At 41.3% G+C, this 19,101-nt stretch overlaps 1 protein-coding gene across 2 annotated transcripts in view; it reads right to left on the bottom strand.

The window, feature by feature from the left end:
- Positions 1–683: 683 nt before the first annotated feature.
- The window catches only part of LOC143032897 (mitochondrial glutathione transporter SLC25A40-like), a 44,673-nt gene continuing 26,255 nt past the window's right edge, over positions 684–19,101 (bottom strand). The window contains exons 6-7 of one of the 2 annotated variants that reach the window (XM_076198126.1): positions 9,310–9,391; positions 684–1,266 (exon numbers count right to left, since the gene is read on the bottom strand). In XM_076198126.1, coding sequence (XP_076054241.1) covers positions 1,064–1,266; positions 9,310–9,391 — 285 coding nt within the window. In that variant the 3' untranslated portion in view covers positions 684–1,063. The remainder of the gene's footprint in view (positions 1,267–9,309; positions 9,392–19,101) is intronic. The other variant, XM_076198127.1, reaches the window with a different exon arrangement.

Here is a 19,101-nt window from a genome sequence, read left to right as displayed (position 1 = left end):
TCTCTCAATCTACATTCTACCTCCACTCCTCCCTTTCCTGCCACATTTGCACCCAAGTATCCAAAGCTATCCACTTCCTCCTGTCTCTCAATACTCACTTCCAATTTACTGCCACATTCTCTCCTTGTAAATCTCATCACCTTACTTTTACCCACATTTATCTTCAACTTCCTTCTTTCGCACACCTTCCCAAATTCCATCACTAACTTCCTTAATCCCTCCTCTGATCCTAACTAAACTAATGATAAATACTGGTAGATTTTAAAGATAATCCAGTAAATCCAATAAAATTCTACTATCTCATACAAGAAAACTTTAAACAGGGCTGGTGAAAGATTTAAAAGTATGGCCTTAATGCCCTTATGTATCATTGTTCATTTGAGTTTATTGTAATCTCATAAAAGAAAGCAAAGAAACCCAGTGACAACAGTTCCCTTATTATGGCAGTAAAGGACAAAGGTGTCTGTTATATGTGAAAGGACAAAATATTTTAGCAATGACTATCACAGGCCGAGAGGAGGGCAAATAGTTAACACATGAGTTGATAGAATATATGATGTTGGATTACCATGTTATAAGATAAAAGCTAATTATGTTTCATGGAATCATGATAGGTATGACTAACAGAGCTCCCACAACATCTTTGAAATCAGGTGATACTACAGGATAATCAACAAATTACATTAACATGAATATAAATTTATTTTAAAAAAGTGCTTTTATGACCCAAAAGATGGAGAAACTGCCGCCCATTGGGCCCCAAAGTTTCCACCCTAGTCTCAACTCTCTGATATATGATGAAACACACCATCTTTGAGTTTGGCATGAAAAACAAGTTTCTACATGAATAACAATAATTAATATCATAATCAACAAACAAAATGATGATGATCTCCCTCACAGAGGTTACTACAAATAAATTCATAATTAGAAAAATGTGCTTTACTTTCACAGCACTGAAAGATAAGTGGAAAATAACAAATAGAATAAAGTAATATTAATGGAGGCAACAATTATCATCGGTGATGTTCCTAAAGTATGACTTAGATAAGGTGCACCAATGTCACTTTTCTTGAAGACTATGTAATTCATTATACCTCCTGAAGAAAGTCTTTGCATACTCATATGACGAGATCATGATAGCACACGCTGGCATAACCTTAGCTAAGCGTGGCACAAGACCAGCAAACAAGCCAGTCACTCCCTGTCTGTTGTATATCCTCTGTAACATCATTACTGTTGAGCCACGGTTGGTTGTCACTTTGTCTGCAGGATAACAAAATACAATAGTCAATAATACAAGTAACACAGAATAAATATACTGTACATACATATGCCAACAGCTTTTTCCCCCTTACAAAGGAGATAGCCAAGAAACAAAGGTATAAAATCCACTCCTACCCATTCCATCCCCACATACTCTACTCCCATTTACCCCCCTCCCTCCCTCTTATCTTGGTTCCTACTGGATGATGGGTCTTCCCTGCATCTTGCCCACTGCCCTGGGTCAGAAGCAGTGTCGCAAGACAGCACATCCACAGCAAGACTAATTCATTTAATCTGTGACCCCCCTCTCCATCCCCTTATGCAGAAAAAAAGATGGGGAGCAATCCCTTCAAGCTGTATCAAAATATCATTCAAACATACTCCCTCACCCCATACTCCCTTCCATGCATCACAGCATTATTCATACACAACCATTCTCCATTCACCCCTAACTTCTGTCTTCTCCCTTCCTTCCTCAATAGACATTCCCCTCTTTTCCATTGCCCCTTTTACCCCATCCATCCATATCATCCTCGGTCAACCCCTCATGTTCACTCCCTCCACCTCTGCCTTCCACACCTCTTTTAATAATCTTTCTTTGCTCATTCATTCCATGTGTCCAAACCATCCCAATATTCTTTCATCAACCCAATCTCCCACCTCCCTTTCTGCCCCCATTCTCCTCCTCATCTCACTTCTCATTCTATCCAGCCTAGTAACACCTATCATACTTCTCAGGCACCTCATCTCAAACACATTCAAACTCCTTCTCTCTTATGTTCCATTTCTGCCCCATAATGTGCTGTCAACACAATCACCCCTTCATACAATCTCCTCTTAGCATCCATTACCAAATGTCTATTTCTCATTACACTTTTTAATCCCCAAGTCATTTACGTGCTCCTCTCAATTTACATTCTACCTCCACCTTCACTCCTCCCTTTCCTGCCACATTTGTCCCCAAATATCTAAAACTATCAACTTTCTCCATTTTCTCTCCCTTAATACTCACCTCCAATTTGCTGCCACATTCTCCCTTTATACATCTCATCACCTTACATTTACCCACATTTATCTTTAATTTCCTTCTTTCGCACACCTTCCCAAACTCTGTCAATAACTTCCTTAACCCTCCTCTGATTCTGCCAAAAATGCAGTGTCATCAGCAAATAACAACTGGCTAATTTCCCATTTTCTCCAATTTCTTTATTCATCTCCAATCCCTGGCCCATTACCCTTGCATTTACCTCTCACACCACACCATCCACGTATAAATTGAACAGCCTAGGCAACATGGCACATCCCTGGCAGAGTCCCACCTTTACCTCAAACCATTCACTCTCTCCCTCTGAAACTACTACACTCACACTTGTCCCCTTTTCCCTTGTAAAGTGGAACTATACATGCAGTCCTCCAGTCCTCTGGCACTCTACCCTCCTTAATACAAACAATAAACAACTTTACCAGCCAGTCCATCACTGTACCTCCCTTTTTTAGACATTCCACATGACACCCATCCAACTCAGGTGCTTCACCTGCTCTCATAATTTTAACATAAATATATATGTAAATATACTAAAGGTTTTTTCCCCCTGACAAGGGAGGTAGCCAAAAAACAAAGGCATAAAATCCACTCCCACCCACTCTATCCCCACATACTCCATTCCCATCCACCTCTCTCCCTCCCTCTTATCTTGGCTCCTCCTGAAGTCAGGTCATCCCTGCATCTTACCCACTGCCCTGAGTCAGAAGCATTGTTGTAAGACTACTTCCACAGCAGGCTCACTTCATCAAATCAGCAACCCCCCATCTCCATCCCCTCATGTTGAAATGGAGATGGGGAGAAATCCCTTCAAGCTGCATCAATCTATTTTTCACACATACTCCCTCACCCCCCATCCACTCCCCCTCATGCATCACAGCATCATCCATATACAACCATTCTCCACCCCTATCTTCTGTCTTCTCCCATCCTTCCTCAACAGACATTCCCCTCTTTCCCAATGCCCTTTTTACCCCAACCATCCATATCATCCTAAGTCACCCCTTCATGTTCACTCCCTCCACCTCCACCTTCCACACCTCTTTTATTAATCTTTCTTCACTCATTCTTTCCATGTGTCCAAACCATCCCAATACTCTTTCATCAACCCTATCTCCCAACTCCCTTTCCACCCCTATTCTCCTCCTCACCTCATTTCTCATTCTATCCAGCCTAGTAACCCCCATCATACTTCTCAGACACCTCATCTCAAAATGCATTCAAATTCCTCTCATCCTCTCTTATGTTCCATGTTTCTGCCCCATACAGTGCTGTTGGCACAATCTCTCCTTCATACAATCTCCTCTTTGTATCCATTCCCAAGTGTCTATTTCTCATTACACTTTTTAATCCCCCTAGGCATTTACTTGCTTCTATCAATCTACATCTACCTCCACCTCCACTCTTCCCTTTCCTGCTACATTCACACCCAAGAATCTAAAACTATCCAGTTCCTCCAGTCTCCCTAAATACTCACTTCCAGCTTGCAACCACTTTCTCCCCTTGTATATATCAACACCTTTTATATATATATATATATGCTTGTAACCACGAGGAACATAAAGATCGGACTACTAGTATTCCGATCTTTATTTTCCTCGTGGTTACAAGCATAAATCTTGATTCACGTGTTTTATGTGATTACTGTTGCATATATATATATATATATATATATATATATATATATATATATATATATATATATATATATATATATATATATATATATATGCAAAATAACCACAGGAGAAAGGAAACTTGTAGACAGTAAGTACTTTCGTATATTACATCTTCATGAGTCTGAAGATGTAATATACGAAAGTACTTACAGTCTACAAGTTTCCTTTCTCCTGTGGTTATTTTGCACTTTTGCACATGTTCTAATATAATCAATTCTTCCTCCCCTATTTTCATATATCATTATTCTTCAGAATACAAGATCAGAGGAGGGATTGAGGAAATTGAAGATAAATGTGGGTAAATGTAAGGTGATGAGAAGTACAAGGGAAGAATGTGGCAGGAAATTTGAGGTGAGTATTAAAGGAGAGAGACTCTGGAGGAAGTGGTTAGTTTTAGATACTTGGGGACAAGTGTGGCAGGAAAGACAGTGAAGGTGGTGGCTGAATGTAGATTAAGAAGAGCACATAAATGCCTTGGGGATTAAAAAGTGTAATGAGAAATAGAAATTTGGGAATAGATGTTAAGAGGAGATTGTATGAAGGGGTGATTGTGGCAACAGCACTGTATGGGGTTGTGACATGGAACAGATGAGAAGAAGAGAGGAGCAGTTTGAATATGTTTGAGATGAGGTGCCTGAGAAGTATGATAGGTGTTACTAGGCTGGATAGAGAAAAATGAGGAGGTGAGGAAGAGAAGGAGGTTGGAAAGGGAGTTGGGAGATAGGTTTGATGAAAGAGTACTGGGATGGTTTGGACACATGGAAAGAATGAGTGAAGAAAGTAAAAGAGGTGTGGAAGGCAGAGGTGGAAGGAATGAACATGAGGGGGCAACTGAGGATAAGATGGATGGATGGGCTAAAAAAGGGCATTGCTTTCCTGGACTTACAAAAGGCATTTGATAAAGTACCACACAAAAAATTATTAAGAAAACTCAAAATAACAGGAGGTATACATGGAAAATCATTGAGATGGATGGAAGATATCTTGCATGGAAGAATAATGAGTGGTGCTCAGAGATAAAACTCTACTTGGGAAGAAATGATAAGTGGAATTCCACAGGATTCAATATTGCCTCCGATATTTGCTATACAGACGCTCTTCTACTTACGTTCATTCGTTTTACGTTTTTTCAATTTTACGTTTGAACTGACTGCAAAAAAAAAAATTTGTTAGTGAATTTTTTAGTTTAGCGCGCTCTCTGTAGTTCAAACGATACGCATGACGCTGAGTCCATTGTTTACATGGCACAAACGACAGCATGAACGTGCCTTGCCTCATCCTCCTCCTCCCCCTCCCCTCCTCCTCCACCATCTCAATTTATGTTGCTTGAATTTAATTTATTTGAAATTGATGTTATTATTTTACAATGTTATGTGTATAATTAATGATTTAGAGGTGTTTTATAAGATACGGTAATAGAATTTACGGATGTATAATACAGTAACAACTTACGTTTGGCCGTTCGGAACGTAACTAAAACGTAAGTTGAGGAGCGTCTGTATGTGTAAATGACATGGATGAAGGTGTAGAATGTTACATGAACTTCTTTGCAAACAATGCAAAACTTCTTTAAGAAAGTAAGTGCGGAAAAAGATTGTGAATCACTACAGAGAGATCTGGACAAGGTCTGGGAATGGAGTCAAAAGTGAGAAGTGAACTTCAACATTAAGAAATGTAGTACAGGAGTCCCTCAAATAACGCGGATTCGAATAACACAGATTCAATCATACACGGATTTTATTTCAAAACCATCTCAAATGTAGAGAACCGTTTTAAAATTCGCGCAGAGTTGGGCACGCATATGCACACACACGGCAACATCGCAAACATTTGTGGTGACTGCTTTCTATTTTACCATATACAGTCGATCCTCATATAACACGGTCATTATGTACACTGGGAACTGCTCAAACAAGGGTGTGGGGCGAGGAGATAGCTGCGGGTGGCTGCCTGCGGTCACGTGTCAACCTCCAGGTACTGATGCAGGAGGGAGGGAGGGGAGGAGAGGGGGAGTAGGGGGTGGTAGGGGGGTAGCCAACAAGGTTTATTTTGTCGCTTCCACCACCTGCGCCGTGCTATCGTGAAATTTTACCGCCCTAACCTTGAGAAGTGTAATGTTTCTTTCGTTTGGAACACAACTAATAAGTCTGATAATGACTGCGCTTGTCGTGTCTTAATTTCTCTTATGAGGTTCTTGTTGTTACTGGAGGTGGTGGTTTGGAAGATCAAAAACAGACATATACACACTTACACACATGTAGACACGCACACATAGACACGTGTTAGGCAACCAGTGTATGTTGTGAATGCGCGTGCGTGTACACACAAATACGAACACAGACACACGCACGTACATGCTTACTTGTACATGTGAACAGACACATACATGCATGCATGCGTGCACACACACATACAGTAGCCGCGAAAAGTTTGGGCGCAAAATTATAGGCGCCCCAACTTTCCCCTAAACTCAAAACATGCGAAAAATACAACTTTCCACCCAAACTTTTCGCTATTTTTCAATGCTAGCGTTTGTACCCGTATTTAGCCGAGACAATACACACTATTTGGCAACTCTGTTTAGGCACACTCGATGTCACATGGAGTCAGTTTCTAAACATCTCTCACGGAGAGTAGTCTTTTTTTTGCGGTGGTCTCTGTTTTTGTGCCTTGATATCTCCGTAATGGGAAGTGGTAAAGAGCTGGAAAGAGACAGTTGTTACAATCATAACCCTCTATAAGGAGGGTTATAAGTGTAAAGATATTGCTACTCGTGTGGGAATTGGAGTGCGTCAAGTGCAAAAGTGGACCAAGAAATTTCGAGACGAAGGAAGTGACATCATTCCTACTCAAAAGCATCGCTCTGGTCGGCCAAGGAAGATATCAAATCGTACTTCTACGGTTCTAACTGCCTCCTACGGTTTTTAGGAGGCAGTTAGAACCGTAGAAGTACACGGTAATTTCAGGAACCTAACCCCCGCGTTATTTGAAGGACTCCTGTATAATGGAATTTGGAAAAAGTAAAAAAAAATATATATATCAGGACAATATAAAATTGGTGCAAAGGAAGTAAAGAAAGTTGGTTCCAAATAGGACCTAGGAGTAATCATCACTAAAGACATGTCCCCAGACAAACTGATAAACAAAATAGTCGGAGAAAACTATAATTTACTAAGATCAATAAAGATGGCTTTTAATTACTTGGATGAGGTAATGGTAAAAAAAAAACACTAGTCACACTGATAAGATCAAGATTAGAATATGCTGCAACACTATGGTCACCCAGTACAAAAAAGAATATAAGGAAATTAGAAAGAATCCATAGAGCAACAACAAACATGGCCCCAACACTTTCAAAATTGACATATGAGCAAAAATTGTCTAAACTGGAACTACCAAGCCTGGAACAAAGAAGAGAAAGAGGCAATCTATTGGCCCTTTACAGCAGTGGTTCTCAAACTTTACCATGCCAAGGACCCCCCCAGATATTTAAGTCCCATCCGGGACCCCCAGCCAATCAAAAGTTATTATTACCGTACCAAGATACCCATTACATGATTATAATGCAGTAAATATACTATTTGCATATTCCTACACAAAGAAAGAACAAAAATAAGCAATTAAAATATTTTCAAAATTTAGTCGATTTTCGGTTTAAAAACATTTTCATATACAGTTCACACTTTCTGTAAACATAGAATAAAGCATGAATGAATATAAATATTAATTAGAAAGAAACAAATGAAATATTATGATATATAAAAATGTAATAGAGAAGTGCTGGCTGATTGCACAACAAAATATCGATATCACCGACACTATAATGACAGAATCAGTTTTGAATATTTTTATAATTATATAGTTTTTTCTGGATTTTTTTTTATTGTGTCGCGGACCCCCTAGGACCTTCTCAGGGACCCCCAGGGGTCCAGGGACCCCCAGGGGTCCGGGGACCCCAGTTTGAGAACCACTGCTTTACAGAATCATGAAAGGCATGGAAGTCCTTGACAGAGAAGACTTATTAAAGTGGGATTGAAGAAAAACAAGGGGACATGAAAAGAAACTAAAAAAGGATAGTTATTAAAGATATATATATATATATATATATATATATATATATATATATATATAAATATATATATATATATATATATATTTAAATCCACAGGGGGTGGGGGGTGGGGTAGTATGTGTGAGTAAATTTTGACGCAGCCCGAAGGGATTTCTCCCCGTCCTCGCCTTATATGCAAAGGGGGACGGAGAGGGGGGGTTGCCGATTAAATGAAGCGGCCTTGCTGTGGATGTGCTGTGTCTTGCGACACTGCTTCTGACCCAGGGCGGTGGGCAGGGTGCAGGGATGACCCGTCATCCAGGAGGTGCTCAGATGAGAGGAAGGGTGGGAGGGGTGTGGAGTGTATTTAGGGATGAAATGGGTGGGAGTGTTTTTGTGCCTTTCCCTTTTTGGCTACCTCCCTTGGAAGGGGGAAAAAAGCCTTGGTATATGTATGTATGTATGTATAAATCCACAGAGTAATATATACATGGAACAAACTGAAAGAGGAACAGTGAGTGATAAAACTATATATGATTTTAAGAAAAAACTGGATGTGGAAAGATACAACTGTGGGTCACTATGAGCATAGCTCTCCTCCCACAAAATACAACTAGGTAAATGCATACACACACACACATTTTCCAAAGACTTTTTCCCCCTTACAAGAGAAGTCAAATGGCATAAATTCACTCCTACCCATTTCATCCCCACCCACTCCATTCCCATTCACCATCCCTCCTCTTTTCTTGGCACCCCCTGGATGATGTACATATATATGTATGTATGTATATATATATAAATATATATATGTATATATATATACATATATATGTATATATATATATATATACATATATATATATATATACATGTTACAGTAAGAACACGTACCTAGGGATTACGCGTAATCCCTGAATGTTTCAGTGAATACGCGTAATCCCCGTTTCATTAACCTAACCTAACCTAACCTGTGTGTGTGTGTGTGTGTGTGTGTATGTTACAGTAAGAACACGTACCTAGGGAATACGCGTAATCCCCGTTTCACTAACCTAACCTAACCTAAGGTTAGGTTAGGTTAGGTTAGGTTAGTGAAACGGGGATTACGCGTATTCACTGAAACATTCAGGGATTACGCGTAATCCCTAGGTACGTGTTCTTACTGTAATATACACACACACACACACACACACACACATAAAAGCTCTCTTTTCTCATATAAACTAATAGATATATGAAGTCAAACCCTTAAAATAACAAGCAGCCCTGACCTGCAAACAATTCTCGCTCACCAATTTCGATCTGCATATGTGTCTTCACAACATCAAAGGGTAGTGTTAATGAGGCTGCCAACTGAAACAAAAGCACAATAAAGACATGAATATCCACATCAGTTATACGGCAAATTTGTTTATAAATCTACACAAAAAATGAATATACCAATTATACATGAACATACATGTGCATGGGTGTGGTACAGATGAAAGTAAAAGGCTGTCAGCAGTGAAGAAAGGACAAGGAAGAGAAAGGGATGATATTAGTAAGTGAAGAGATATAAGCATGTGATGGAGTTGAAGGAGGTTTCTTCAAGGCTCCCTTCACTCCGGGCCAAAATCCCGCGGGCAGCATTAGCTGCCAGAGGTGCGATGTTGCGTCATAATACTCGCATTATAAAAAATAGTCACCGCTGTATTGCTCGTTCTCTCTTTCACCCGTGAATTTTGATAACCATAGAAAATATGATGAAGCCAGTTTACAGAGTATGGGGGTCATGCAGGTACAAGTACAATGAATATAATCAAGACGCCATCTTCGGCATCCTCGCATACCCACTTGCTCCTCATGACGCCTACGTAGGCATCATCATATCGAAGGGGTTAATGTGGATGAAGGTGATACTGGGAAGGGAGCTGTGGGGTTTTGTGAGTGGTGAGAAGAGTGTAGAGGAAAGGTTGGATTTTGGATAGATTTAAATGAGTGCATAGTAGATTTAGGGAGAAATGTCAATGTAGTGGAATTGGGAGATCTCAATGCTAGGATAGATAGACCAATAGGAATAGTTGGGAAGTATGGAGTTCCAGGAAAAAATCATAGTGGAGAGTTGATGGTGCAGATGTGTCAAGAGTTGATGATAGCTAACACAGTGTTTAGGGAGGAAGGAAAAAAAAAAAAAAGTAGAGCATGAGTGTACATGGTAGATGGTGGTGGATGGAAGGGTGGTAGATACAGCTTTAATAGACTAAATAGTGGTATCCAGGAGAAGAGTATGAGAGTTTTGGATGTACATGTTCTTAGGGGAGAGAGTGGAGGAAATATCAGATAATATTTTGATGGAAGGTAAGACGAGATTAGAGGATAGATGAAGAAAAAGGAAAAGGACAGGTGGAAAGGTGCTTTGAGTAAACTGCTTCAATGAGAAAGAAAAGGAGGAGTACAAGAAGCTGAGAGAAAAGTGAGAGAGAGTGAAGGATAGAGTAGAAATATGAGTGGAGGAATGGGGATGTTTCAAGGAGGAAGTAACAAGGTGTGCAAAGATGGTGTGTGGAACAAGGAGGACGGAAAGGAATAGAAGAAAGGGTAATGAGAGGTAGGATGATGAAGCAAAGGAGGTTGTAGAAGAGAAGAAACAAGTATTCACAGATTGGTTGCAAAATGGGACTAGAGAATCATATGAGATATACAAAGAGAAGTAAAGCATAAGATAAAGGAGGCAAAAAGGAGAGCAGATGTGAAATGGGGAAGAGTATGACATAAATTTTTTAAAATAATTAAAAGATGTTTTGGATGGAAATTAAGAACGGGGAGGTGAATCAAGTTGAAAAGAAAAAGTAACAGGTGCAGATGGAGAAATGACAAAGGAAGAGACAGCAGTAAGATGAAGATGGGCAGATTATTTTAGGGACGTACAAAGAAAAGAGAAGTAAAGCATAAGATAAAAGAGGCAAAGAGGAGAGCAGATGTGAATTGGGGTAAGAGTATGACAGAAAAATTTGAAAATAATTAAAAGATGTTTTGGAAAGAAATTATGAGAGGACGAGGAGGCAAATCAATTAGAGAAAAGGTAAAAGGTGCAGATGGAGAGATAATAATGGAAGAGAAGGCAGTGAGAGAAAGGTGGGCAGAGTATCTTAGGGAGTTGCTAAATGTGAAGGAGCAATGTGAAGGAGGATGGAGAGGGAAAAGTAGTTACAGTGGGAAGCACTAAAAGAGAGAGAGAGAGAGAGAGAGAGAGAGAGAGAGAGAGAGAGAGAGAGAGAAAGAGAGAGAGAGAGAGAGAGGAGGAGGAGGTACAGTAGTGGTGAGCTAGCTGGTGAGGTTATCTAATGTTTGTTTAAAAAAGGGTAGGGTGCCTGTATAGTTCCACTTCACAAGGGAAAAGGGGACAAGTGTGAATGTTGTAGCTTCAGAGGGATCAGTTTGTTAAGTATAGTTGAGAGGGCTTATGACTGAGAGAAGCAAGAAGCAAGAAGCAAGAAGCCTTGGGAGATTAAAAAGTGTAATGAGAAATAGACATTTGGAAATGGATGTTAAGAGGAGATTGTATGAAGGGTTGATTGTGCTGACAGCACTGTATGGGGCAAAAACATGGAACATAAGAGAGGAAGAGAGGAGTTTGAATGTGACTGAGATGAGGTGCCTGTGAAGTATGACAGGGGTTACTAGGCTGGATTGAGTGAGAATCAAGGAGGTGAGGAAGAGAACAGGGTGGAAAGGGAGTTAAGAGATAGGATTGATGAAAAAGTATTCAGATGGTTTGGACACATGGAAAGAATGAGTGAAGAAAGATTAGTAAAAGAGGTGTGGAAGGCAGAGGTAGAGGATATGAATGTGAGGCATTGGGAAAGAGGGGAATGTCTGTTGAGGAAGGATGGGAGAAGACAGAATATAGGGGTGAATGGAGAATGGTTGTGTATGGATGATGCTGTGATGCATGAGGGGAAGTGGGTGGGGGATGGGGGTGAGGGAGTATGTGTAAAAAATTATTTGATGCAGCCCAAAGGGAATTCTCCCCATCTCCATTTCTTCACTAGGGGATGGGGGGTCACCGATTTAATAAAGTAGCCTTGCTTTGGATGAGCTTTCTTGTGACACTGCTTCTGACACAGGGCAGTAGGTGAGATGGAGGGATGAACCGTCATCCAGGAGAAGCCAAGATAAGAAGGAAGGAGGGGATGGATGGGAGTGGAGTATGTGGGGATGGAATGGGTGGGAGTGGATTTTATGCTTTTGTTTTTTGGCTACCTCCCTTGTAAGGGGGAAAAGCCTCTGGTAATATGTATGCTAAATGTGAAAGAGAATAGGAAGGGAAAGGTAGAAGCACTAAGAAAATGACAGTGATAAATGAAGAAAATGGCAATGAAATATAAAAAGATAAGGTGAAAGCAGTTATTAACCCCTTCCATACGGTGCCGCACACGTAGGCGTCATGAGGAGCAAGTGGATTCGCGACGCTGCCATATCGGCGTCTTGATTATATTTATTGTAGTCGCCCCTGTGTTTTTACATTCTCCCAAATGCGCCCTGAATCCCATTCTCTGTGGTTTTCAAAATTCACGGGTGAAAGAGAGAACGATCGATATAAGCGGCGACTATATTTTATGATGCGAATATTATTACATTACGTCATACGGCTGGCATTGGCTCCTGCCCGCGAGATTTAAGTCCCGTACTGAAGTGGTTAAAATGATGAGAGCAAGTAAGGAACCTGTATTTGATGGGTGTCATGCAGTGCCTAAAAAAAAGGGAGGTAAGGTGATGGTGGACTGGCTGGTAAGGTTATTTATCCACTTAAGTACGACTCAAATTTTCACATGCAGCATCAGCTGCCATATGTAATTTGCATCACACTAATTGCATTATAAAATATAAAGTGACTGCTATATTACTCACTCTTTTACTCTGAGTAATAACACACATATACAAATATATATATATATACTAAAGGCTTTTTTCCCTTTATATGGGAGGTAGCCAACAAAGGCATAAAAACCACTCCCAACCATTCCATCCCCTACATACTCCACTCCCCTCCACCCTCTTATCTTGGCACCTCCTGGATGATGGGTCATCCCTGCATCTTCTCCACTGCCCTGGGTCAGAAGCAGTGTTGCAAGACACAGCACATCCACAGCAAGGCTTCATTAAATCAGTGACCTCCCCCCTCCATCCCCTCATACAGAAAAGGAGAAGACAGGGAGAAGTCCCTTTGAGCTGCGGCAATTTATTTTGCACACATACTCCCTCACCCCCCATCCCCCACCCACTCCTATGCAACACAGCATCATCCATACACAACCATTCTCCATTCACCCCTATCTTCTGTCATTTTCTGTCTTTCCTCAACAGACATTCCCTTCTCTCCCAATGCCCCTTTTACCCCATCCATCTATCTCATCCTAGGTTGCCCCTCATGTTCACTCCTTCTATCTCTGCCTTCCACGTCTCTTTTCCTAGTCTTTCTTCACTCATTCTTTCCTTGTGTCCAAACCATCTCAATACTCTTTCATCAACCCTATCTCCCAGCTCCCTTTCCAACCCAAATCTCCTCCTCACATTATTTTTCACTCTATCCAGCCTAGCAACCCCTATCATGCTTCTCAGGCACCTCATCTCAAAGACAATCAAACTCCTTCTCCCTTCCTCTCTCATGTTCCATGTTTCTGCCCCATACAGTGCTGTTGGCATAATCACTCCTTCATACAGTCTCCTCTTAGCATCCATTCCCAAATGTCTATTCCTCATTACACTTTTTAATCCCCCAAGGCATTTATTTGCTTCCCTCAATCTACATTCTACCTCCACCTTCACTCCTTTTTCCATTTTTCTCCATTTTCTTTAACCTTGCCCATTACTCTTGCAGTTACCTCCCATACCATCCCATCCATGTTACTCACTGAACAGCTATGGTGATATAACACAGCCCTGATGCAACCCCACCTTTAGCTCAAACCACTCACTTTCTCCATTTCCAGTCCTAACGCAGGTTCTACTACATACATATACCAAGGATTTTTCCCCCTTACAAGGGAGGTAGCCAAAAAGAAAAAGGCATAAAATCATTCCCACCCATTCCATCCCTAAATACACTCCACTCCCCTCCACCCTCCCTCTTATCTTAGAACCTCCTGGATGACGGGTCATCCTTGCACCTTGTCCATTGCCCTGGGTCAGAGGCAGTGTCGCAAGACACAGCACATCCATAGCAAGGCCGCTTCATTAAATTGGCGACCCCCCTCTCCGTCCCCCCCATGCATAAAAAGAGAAGACGGGGAGAAATCCCTTCGGGCTGCGTCAAATTTTGTTCACACATACTACCTCACCCCCCATCCCCCCACCCATTCCACCTCATGCATCACAACATCATCCATATACAACCATTCTCCATTCACCCGTCTTCTGTCCTCTCCTGTCCTTCCTCAACAGACATTCCCCTCTTCCCCAAAGCCCCCTTCACCCCATCCATCCATCTCATCCTAGGACGTCCCCTCATGTTCACTCCCCCCACATCTGCCTTCCATACCTCTTTTACTAGTCTTTCTTCACTCATTCTTTCCATGTGTCCAAACCATCCTAATACTCTTTCATCTCCCAACTCTCAATCCACCCCCCCTCTCCTCCTCACCTCCTCATTTCTCACACTATCTTGTCTAGTAACCCCCATCATACTTCTCAGACACCTCATCTCAAACACATTCAAACTCCTTCTCTCTTCCTCTCTTATGTTCCATGTTTCTGCCCCATACAGTGCTGTTGGCACAATCACTCCTTCATACAGTCTCCTCTTAGCATCCATTCCCAAATGTCTATTCCTCATTACACTTTTTAATCCACCAAGGCATTTACTCGCTTCTCTCAATCTACATTCTACCTCCACTCCACCTTTTCCTGCCACATTTGCACCCAAGTATCTAAAACTATCCACTTCCTCCAGTCGCTCTCCCTTAAGGGGGCCTTCACGCTCGAAAACGAACTTCGTCAATTATGATCGGAATTTCGCAAATTTTTAACCACTTCCATACAGTGACGCCTACGTAGGCGGCATGAGGAGCAAGTGGGTACTCGATGATGCCGACGTCGGCATCTTGATTATATTTATTGTAATCGTACCTACGTAACTTCCATTCTCTCTAAACTGGCTTCATCATATTTTCTATGGATATTAAAATACACGGGTGAAAGAGAACGAATGATTGAGCACTGACTTTATTTTTTATAATGCGATTATTATGACGCAACATCGCACGTCGGGCAGCTAATGCTGCCAGACGTGCGATGTGCCCCGGAGTGAAGAGGTTAATATGTTATATATACATATACTGAGATGTTCACCACCAATTTTCATATCATGTGGTTGAAAAACAATGAAGTTATTAATAAAAAAACGTTTTTTGACCAATTACAAACTTTCTATCTCCTCATTTATCCATTGACTGAGCATGCTGAAAAAATACCACAAATGCTCTATAGCAATACCTAAAAAATTATCGTACAGTTTTTGGAATTTCCTCTTAGTTTAGGAGAAAGATTATTATTATTTTTTTTAATACAATATGTCGACTTCTATCATAAAAAATTAGAAAACCCACGATAAAAAGTTTGCAAATTTATTCAGCATTCAATAAATCCAAACCCCATTAAAATCGGCCAAGTAGTTACAGAGGAGATAGAAAAAATGTAGAGAAAAGGGTAGTTTTGAGATATTGAGCTTTGAAGTTCAAAATACATTTCCCTGCATTTTTTATATATTTCATTTAGATTTTTTTTCTCTGCGACAATCTTCATGCATTCTATGTCATTCACATGTTATTATAAAGTGTAGCTGGTACCTGGTCCCCCCTTTTACGAGGTATTAGCAGCTCAGAAGGCGAGGGTTTCAGGAGGCACCACCTCCCTCATTGTCGCCAGGTTCGCTTACTAGAAAGCTCCCGGCTGGAAATCGGAGCTGAACGATAGTTTTCTCTTCCTCTTTCTGGTCTTTGGTGTCCCTTTCCGTTCTGTGTCTTTGTCTTGTTCCTCAAGTGCTTTTGTAATGATGGGATTGATTCCAACCAAGAGAAAGAAGATTATGTGTCCTTCCAAAGTTATGATCAATGACAGTTGCTCGTGACGAAAAGCACTCGGAGTGTTTCATTTGAAGAGGCACGTGATGGTACGTCACGCATGCTCAATATTTGCGGAGATGTCATTTGAGATAAGAGGATATGGAGGGGTAGAGGAGTGCGATAATGTGCAATCAGCGTAACCAAGCCCGGGCGCGCACAGCAGCACTGAGTCATCTCCAGTAATAACCGAGGCAGAAGTACACTCTTTCTCAATAATTTGATTCAGTTTCTTAGCTTTCATGAAACGCACGTTTCTTCTTCGAATGTTTAGGTATTCTTGAAATGATTATAGCTTCAAATAAAAGTAAATAAAAGTTCTCCAAGGAGCGACAATTCGCTTTCTCCGCCTACTCACAATAATTCCCTCAGTTTACTCATGGGTGCGAAGTGCTATCCCCGTGTAGGACAAGTTTCCAGCTAGTCTATATTAGTGAATAACAAAATACATCGCATTTGTGCCATTTTTATTGCGATGAAATAACTTAATCGAACATATGTGCAGCGAAGGTGTACTGGGAAGTGGGGGGTCAGAAAAATAGCCATAACTCCTTTATTTTTTGGTATTTTGCTGAAATATTTCAGGACTGGCTTGCCAAAGGCCACTAGATGACAGGGATTTTTTTTTCTCGAATATTTGGATTTTTTTCGGAAATTCATCGCAACGGCCCCCTTAATGCTCACTTCCAGTTTTCTGCCACTTTCACCCCTTGTACATCTCATCACCTTACTTTTACCCACATTTATCTTCAGCTTTCTTCTTTCACACACTCTCCCAAACTCTGTCACCAGCTTCCTCAATCCCTCCTCCGATCCTGTCACAACCACAATGTCGTCCGCAAACAACAGCTGGGTCACCTTCCACTTTTCTCCATTTTCTTTAACCATCTCCAATCCCTGACCCACTACCCTTGCATTTACCTCTCGCACCACCCCATCCATGTACAAATTGAACAGCCAGGGCGACATAACGCATCCTTGACAAAGTCCCACTTTTACCTCAAACCACTCACTCTCTCCATTTCTAATCCTGACACATGCTCTACTACTTTCGTAAAAACTCTTGACAGCTCCTAGAAGCTTTCCTCCTATCCCGTATATCCACAAAACCTCCCACAGTGCCTTCCTGTCTACCCTGTCGTAAGCCTTTTCCAGATCCATAAAAGCCCAAAAAACATCCTTCCCCTTTCCTATAGCTTTCTCACATATCAGTCTTACCACAAAAATTTGATCTACACGACCTCTACCTGTCCTAAATCCACACTGTTCCTCACCAATTACTCCCTCTGTTCCTCTCCTAATCCTCTCAATCAAAATCCTCCCATAAGCCTTCCCAAATACACTCAACAAGCTAATCCCTCTGAAACTACTACACTCACACTTGTCCCCTTTTCCCTTGTAAAGTGGAACTATATAGGCACTCCTCCAGTCCTCCGGCACTCTACCCTGTCTTAAACAAACATTAAATAACCTCACCAACCAGTCCATCATCACTGTACCTCCTTTTTTTAGACATTCTGCATGGCATCCATCCAGACCAGGTGCCTTACCTGCTTTCATCATCTTAACAACTGTATTCACTTCATCCTTCCTTATTTCTCCTCCATTTTCCTCACTCATCACGCTCATTTTCTTAGCATTTCCCACTTCAACTATCTTTCCCTCCCTATCCTCCTTCACATTTAGCAACTCCCTAAAATATTCTGCACATCTTGCCCTTACTGCCTTCTCTTCCATTATCATCTCTCCATCTGCACCTTTTACCTTTACTTCTCTACTTGATTCGCCTCCTCTTCCTCTCTTAATTTCTTTTCAAAACATTTTTTTATTACTTTCAAAATTTTCTGTCATACTCTTACCCCATTTCACATCTGCTCTCCTCATATACCAAAGGCTTTTTCCCCCTTACAAGGGAATTAGCCAAAAAACAAAGGCACAACATCCACTCCCACCCACTTCATCCCCACATACTCCACTCCCATTCACCCCACTCCCTCCCTCTAATCATCAGTCCTCCTGGATGACAGATCATCCCTGCATCTCGACCACTGCCCTGGGTCAGAAGCAGAGTCACAAGACACAGCACATCCACAGCAAGGCCACTTCATTAGATAGGTGATGCCCCCCCCCCCTCTTCTCCTCATGGAGAAAAAGGGAAGACAGGGAGAAATCCCTTCGGGCTGCATCAAATTATTTTTCACACATACTCCCTCACCCCCATCCCCCACCCACTCCCTTTCATGCATAACAACATCCATACACCATTCTCCATTCACCCTTATCTTCAGTTTTCTCCCATCCTTCCTTGACAAACATTCCCCTCTTTACCCAATGCCCCTTTTACCCCCATCCATCCAGAAACGGGCTCACATCAAAAGCCCATGGGAGCTTCACTCCCGAATTAAATAGACTAGACTAGACCATCCATCCATCTCATCCTTGGTCACCCCTTCATGTTCAATCCTTCCACACCTCTTTTACTAGTCTTTCTTCACTCATTCTTTCCATGTGTCCATACCATCATCAACCCTATCTCCCAACTCCCTTTCCACCCCTGTTCTCCTCCTCACCTCCTCATTTCTCACTCTATCCAGCCTAGTAACCCCTATCATACTTCTCAGGCACCTCATCTCAAACACATTCAAACTCCTCCTCTCTTCTTCCCTTATGCTCCATGTTTCTGCCCCATACAGTGCTGTCAGCACAATCACTCCTTCATACAATCTCCTCTTTGCATCCATTCCCAAATGTCTATTCTCATTACACTTTTTAATCCCCCTTTTCAATCCACTTTTTAATACACACATTATGAAATATAAAGTTACAGCTGTTACACTCTCTCTTTCACCTAGAATGTTTGTAACCACTGAAAAAGTGATCAAGCCTGTTCACAGAATAAGAGAGTCACTCAGCTGCATCGTGTTTCATAACCCTATGTAGGCATCATCATATTCATGGGGTTAA

Source organism: Oratosquilla oratoria, chromosome 14 (genome assembly GCF_046742065.1).
Source record: "Oratosquilla oratoria isolate Oo_2021 chromosome 14, ASM4674206v1, whole genome shotgun sequence".
NCBI lineage: Eukaryota > Metazoa > Arthropoda > Malacostraca > Stomatopoda > Squillidae > Oratosquilla > Oratosquilla oratoria.
This window is presented reverse-complemented; position numbering and strand designations above follow the sequence as displayed.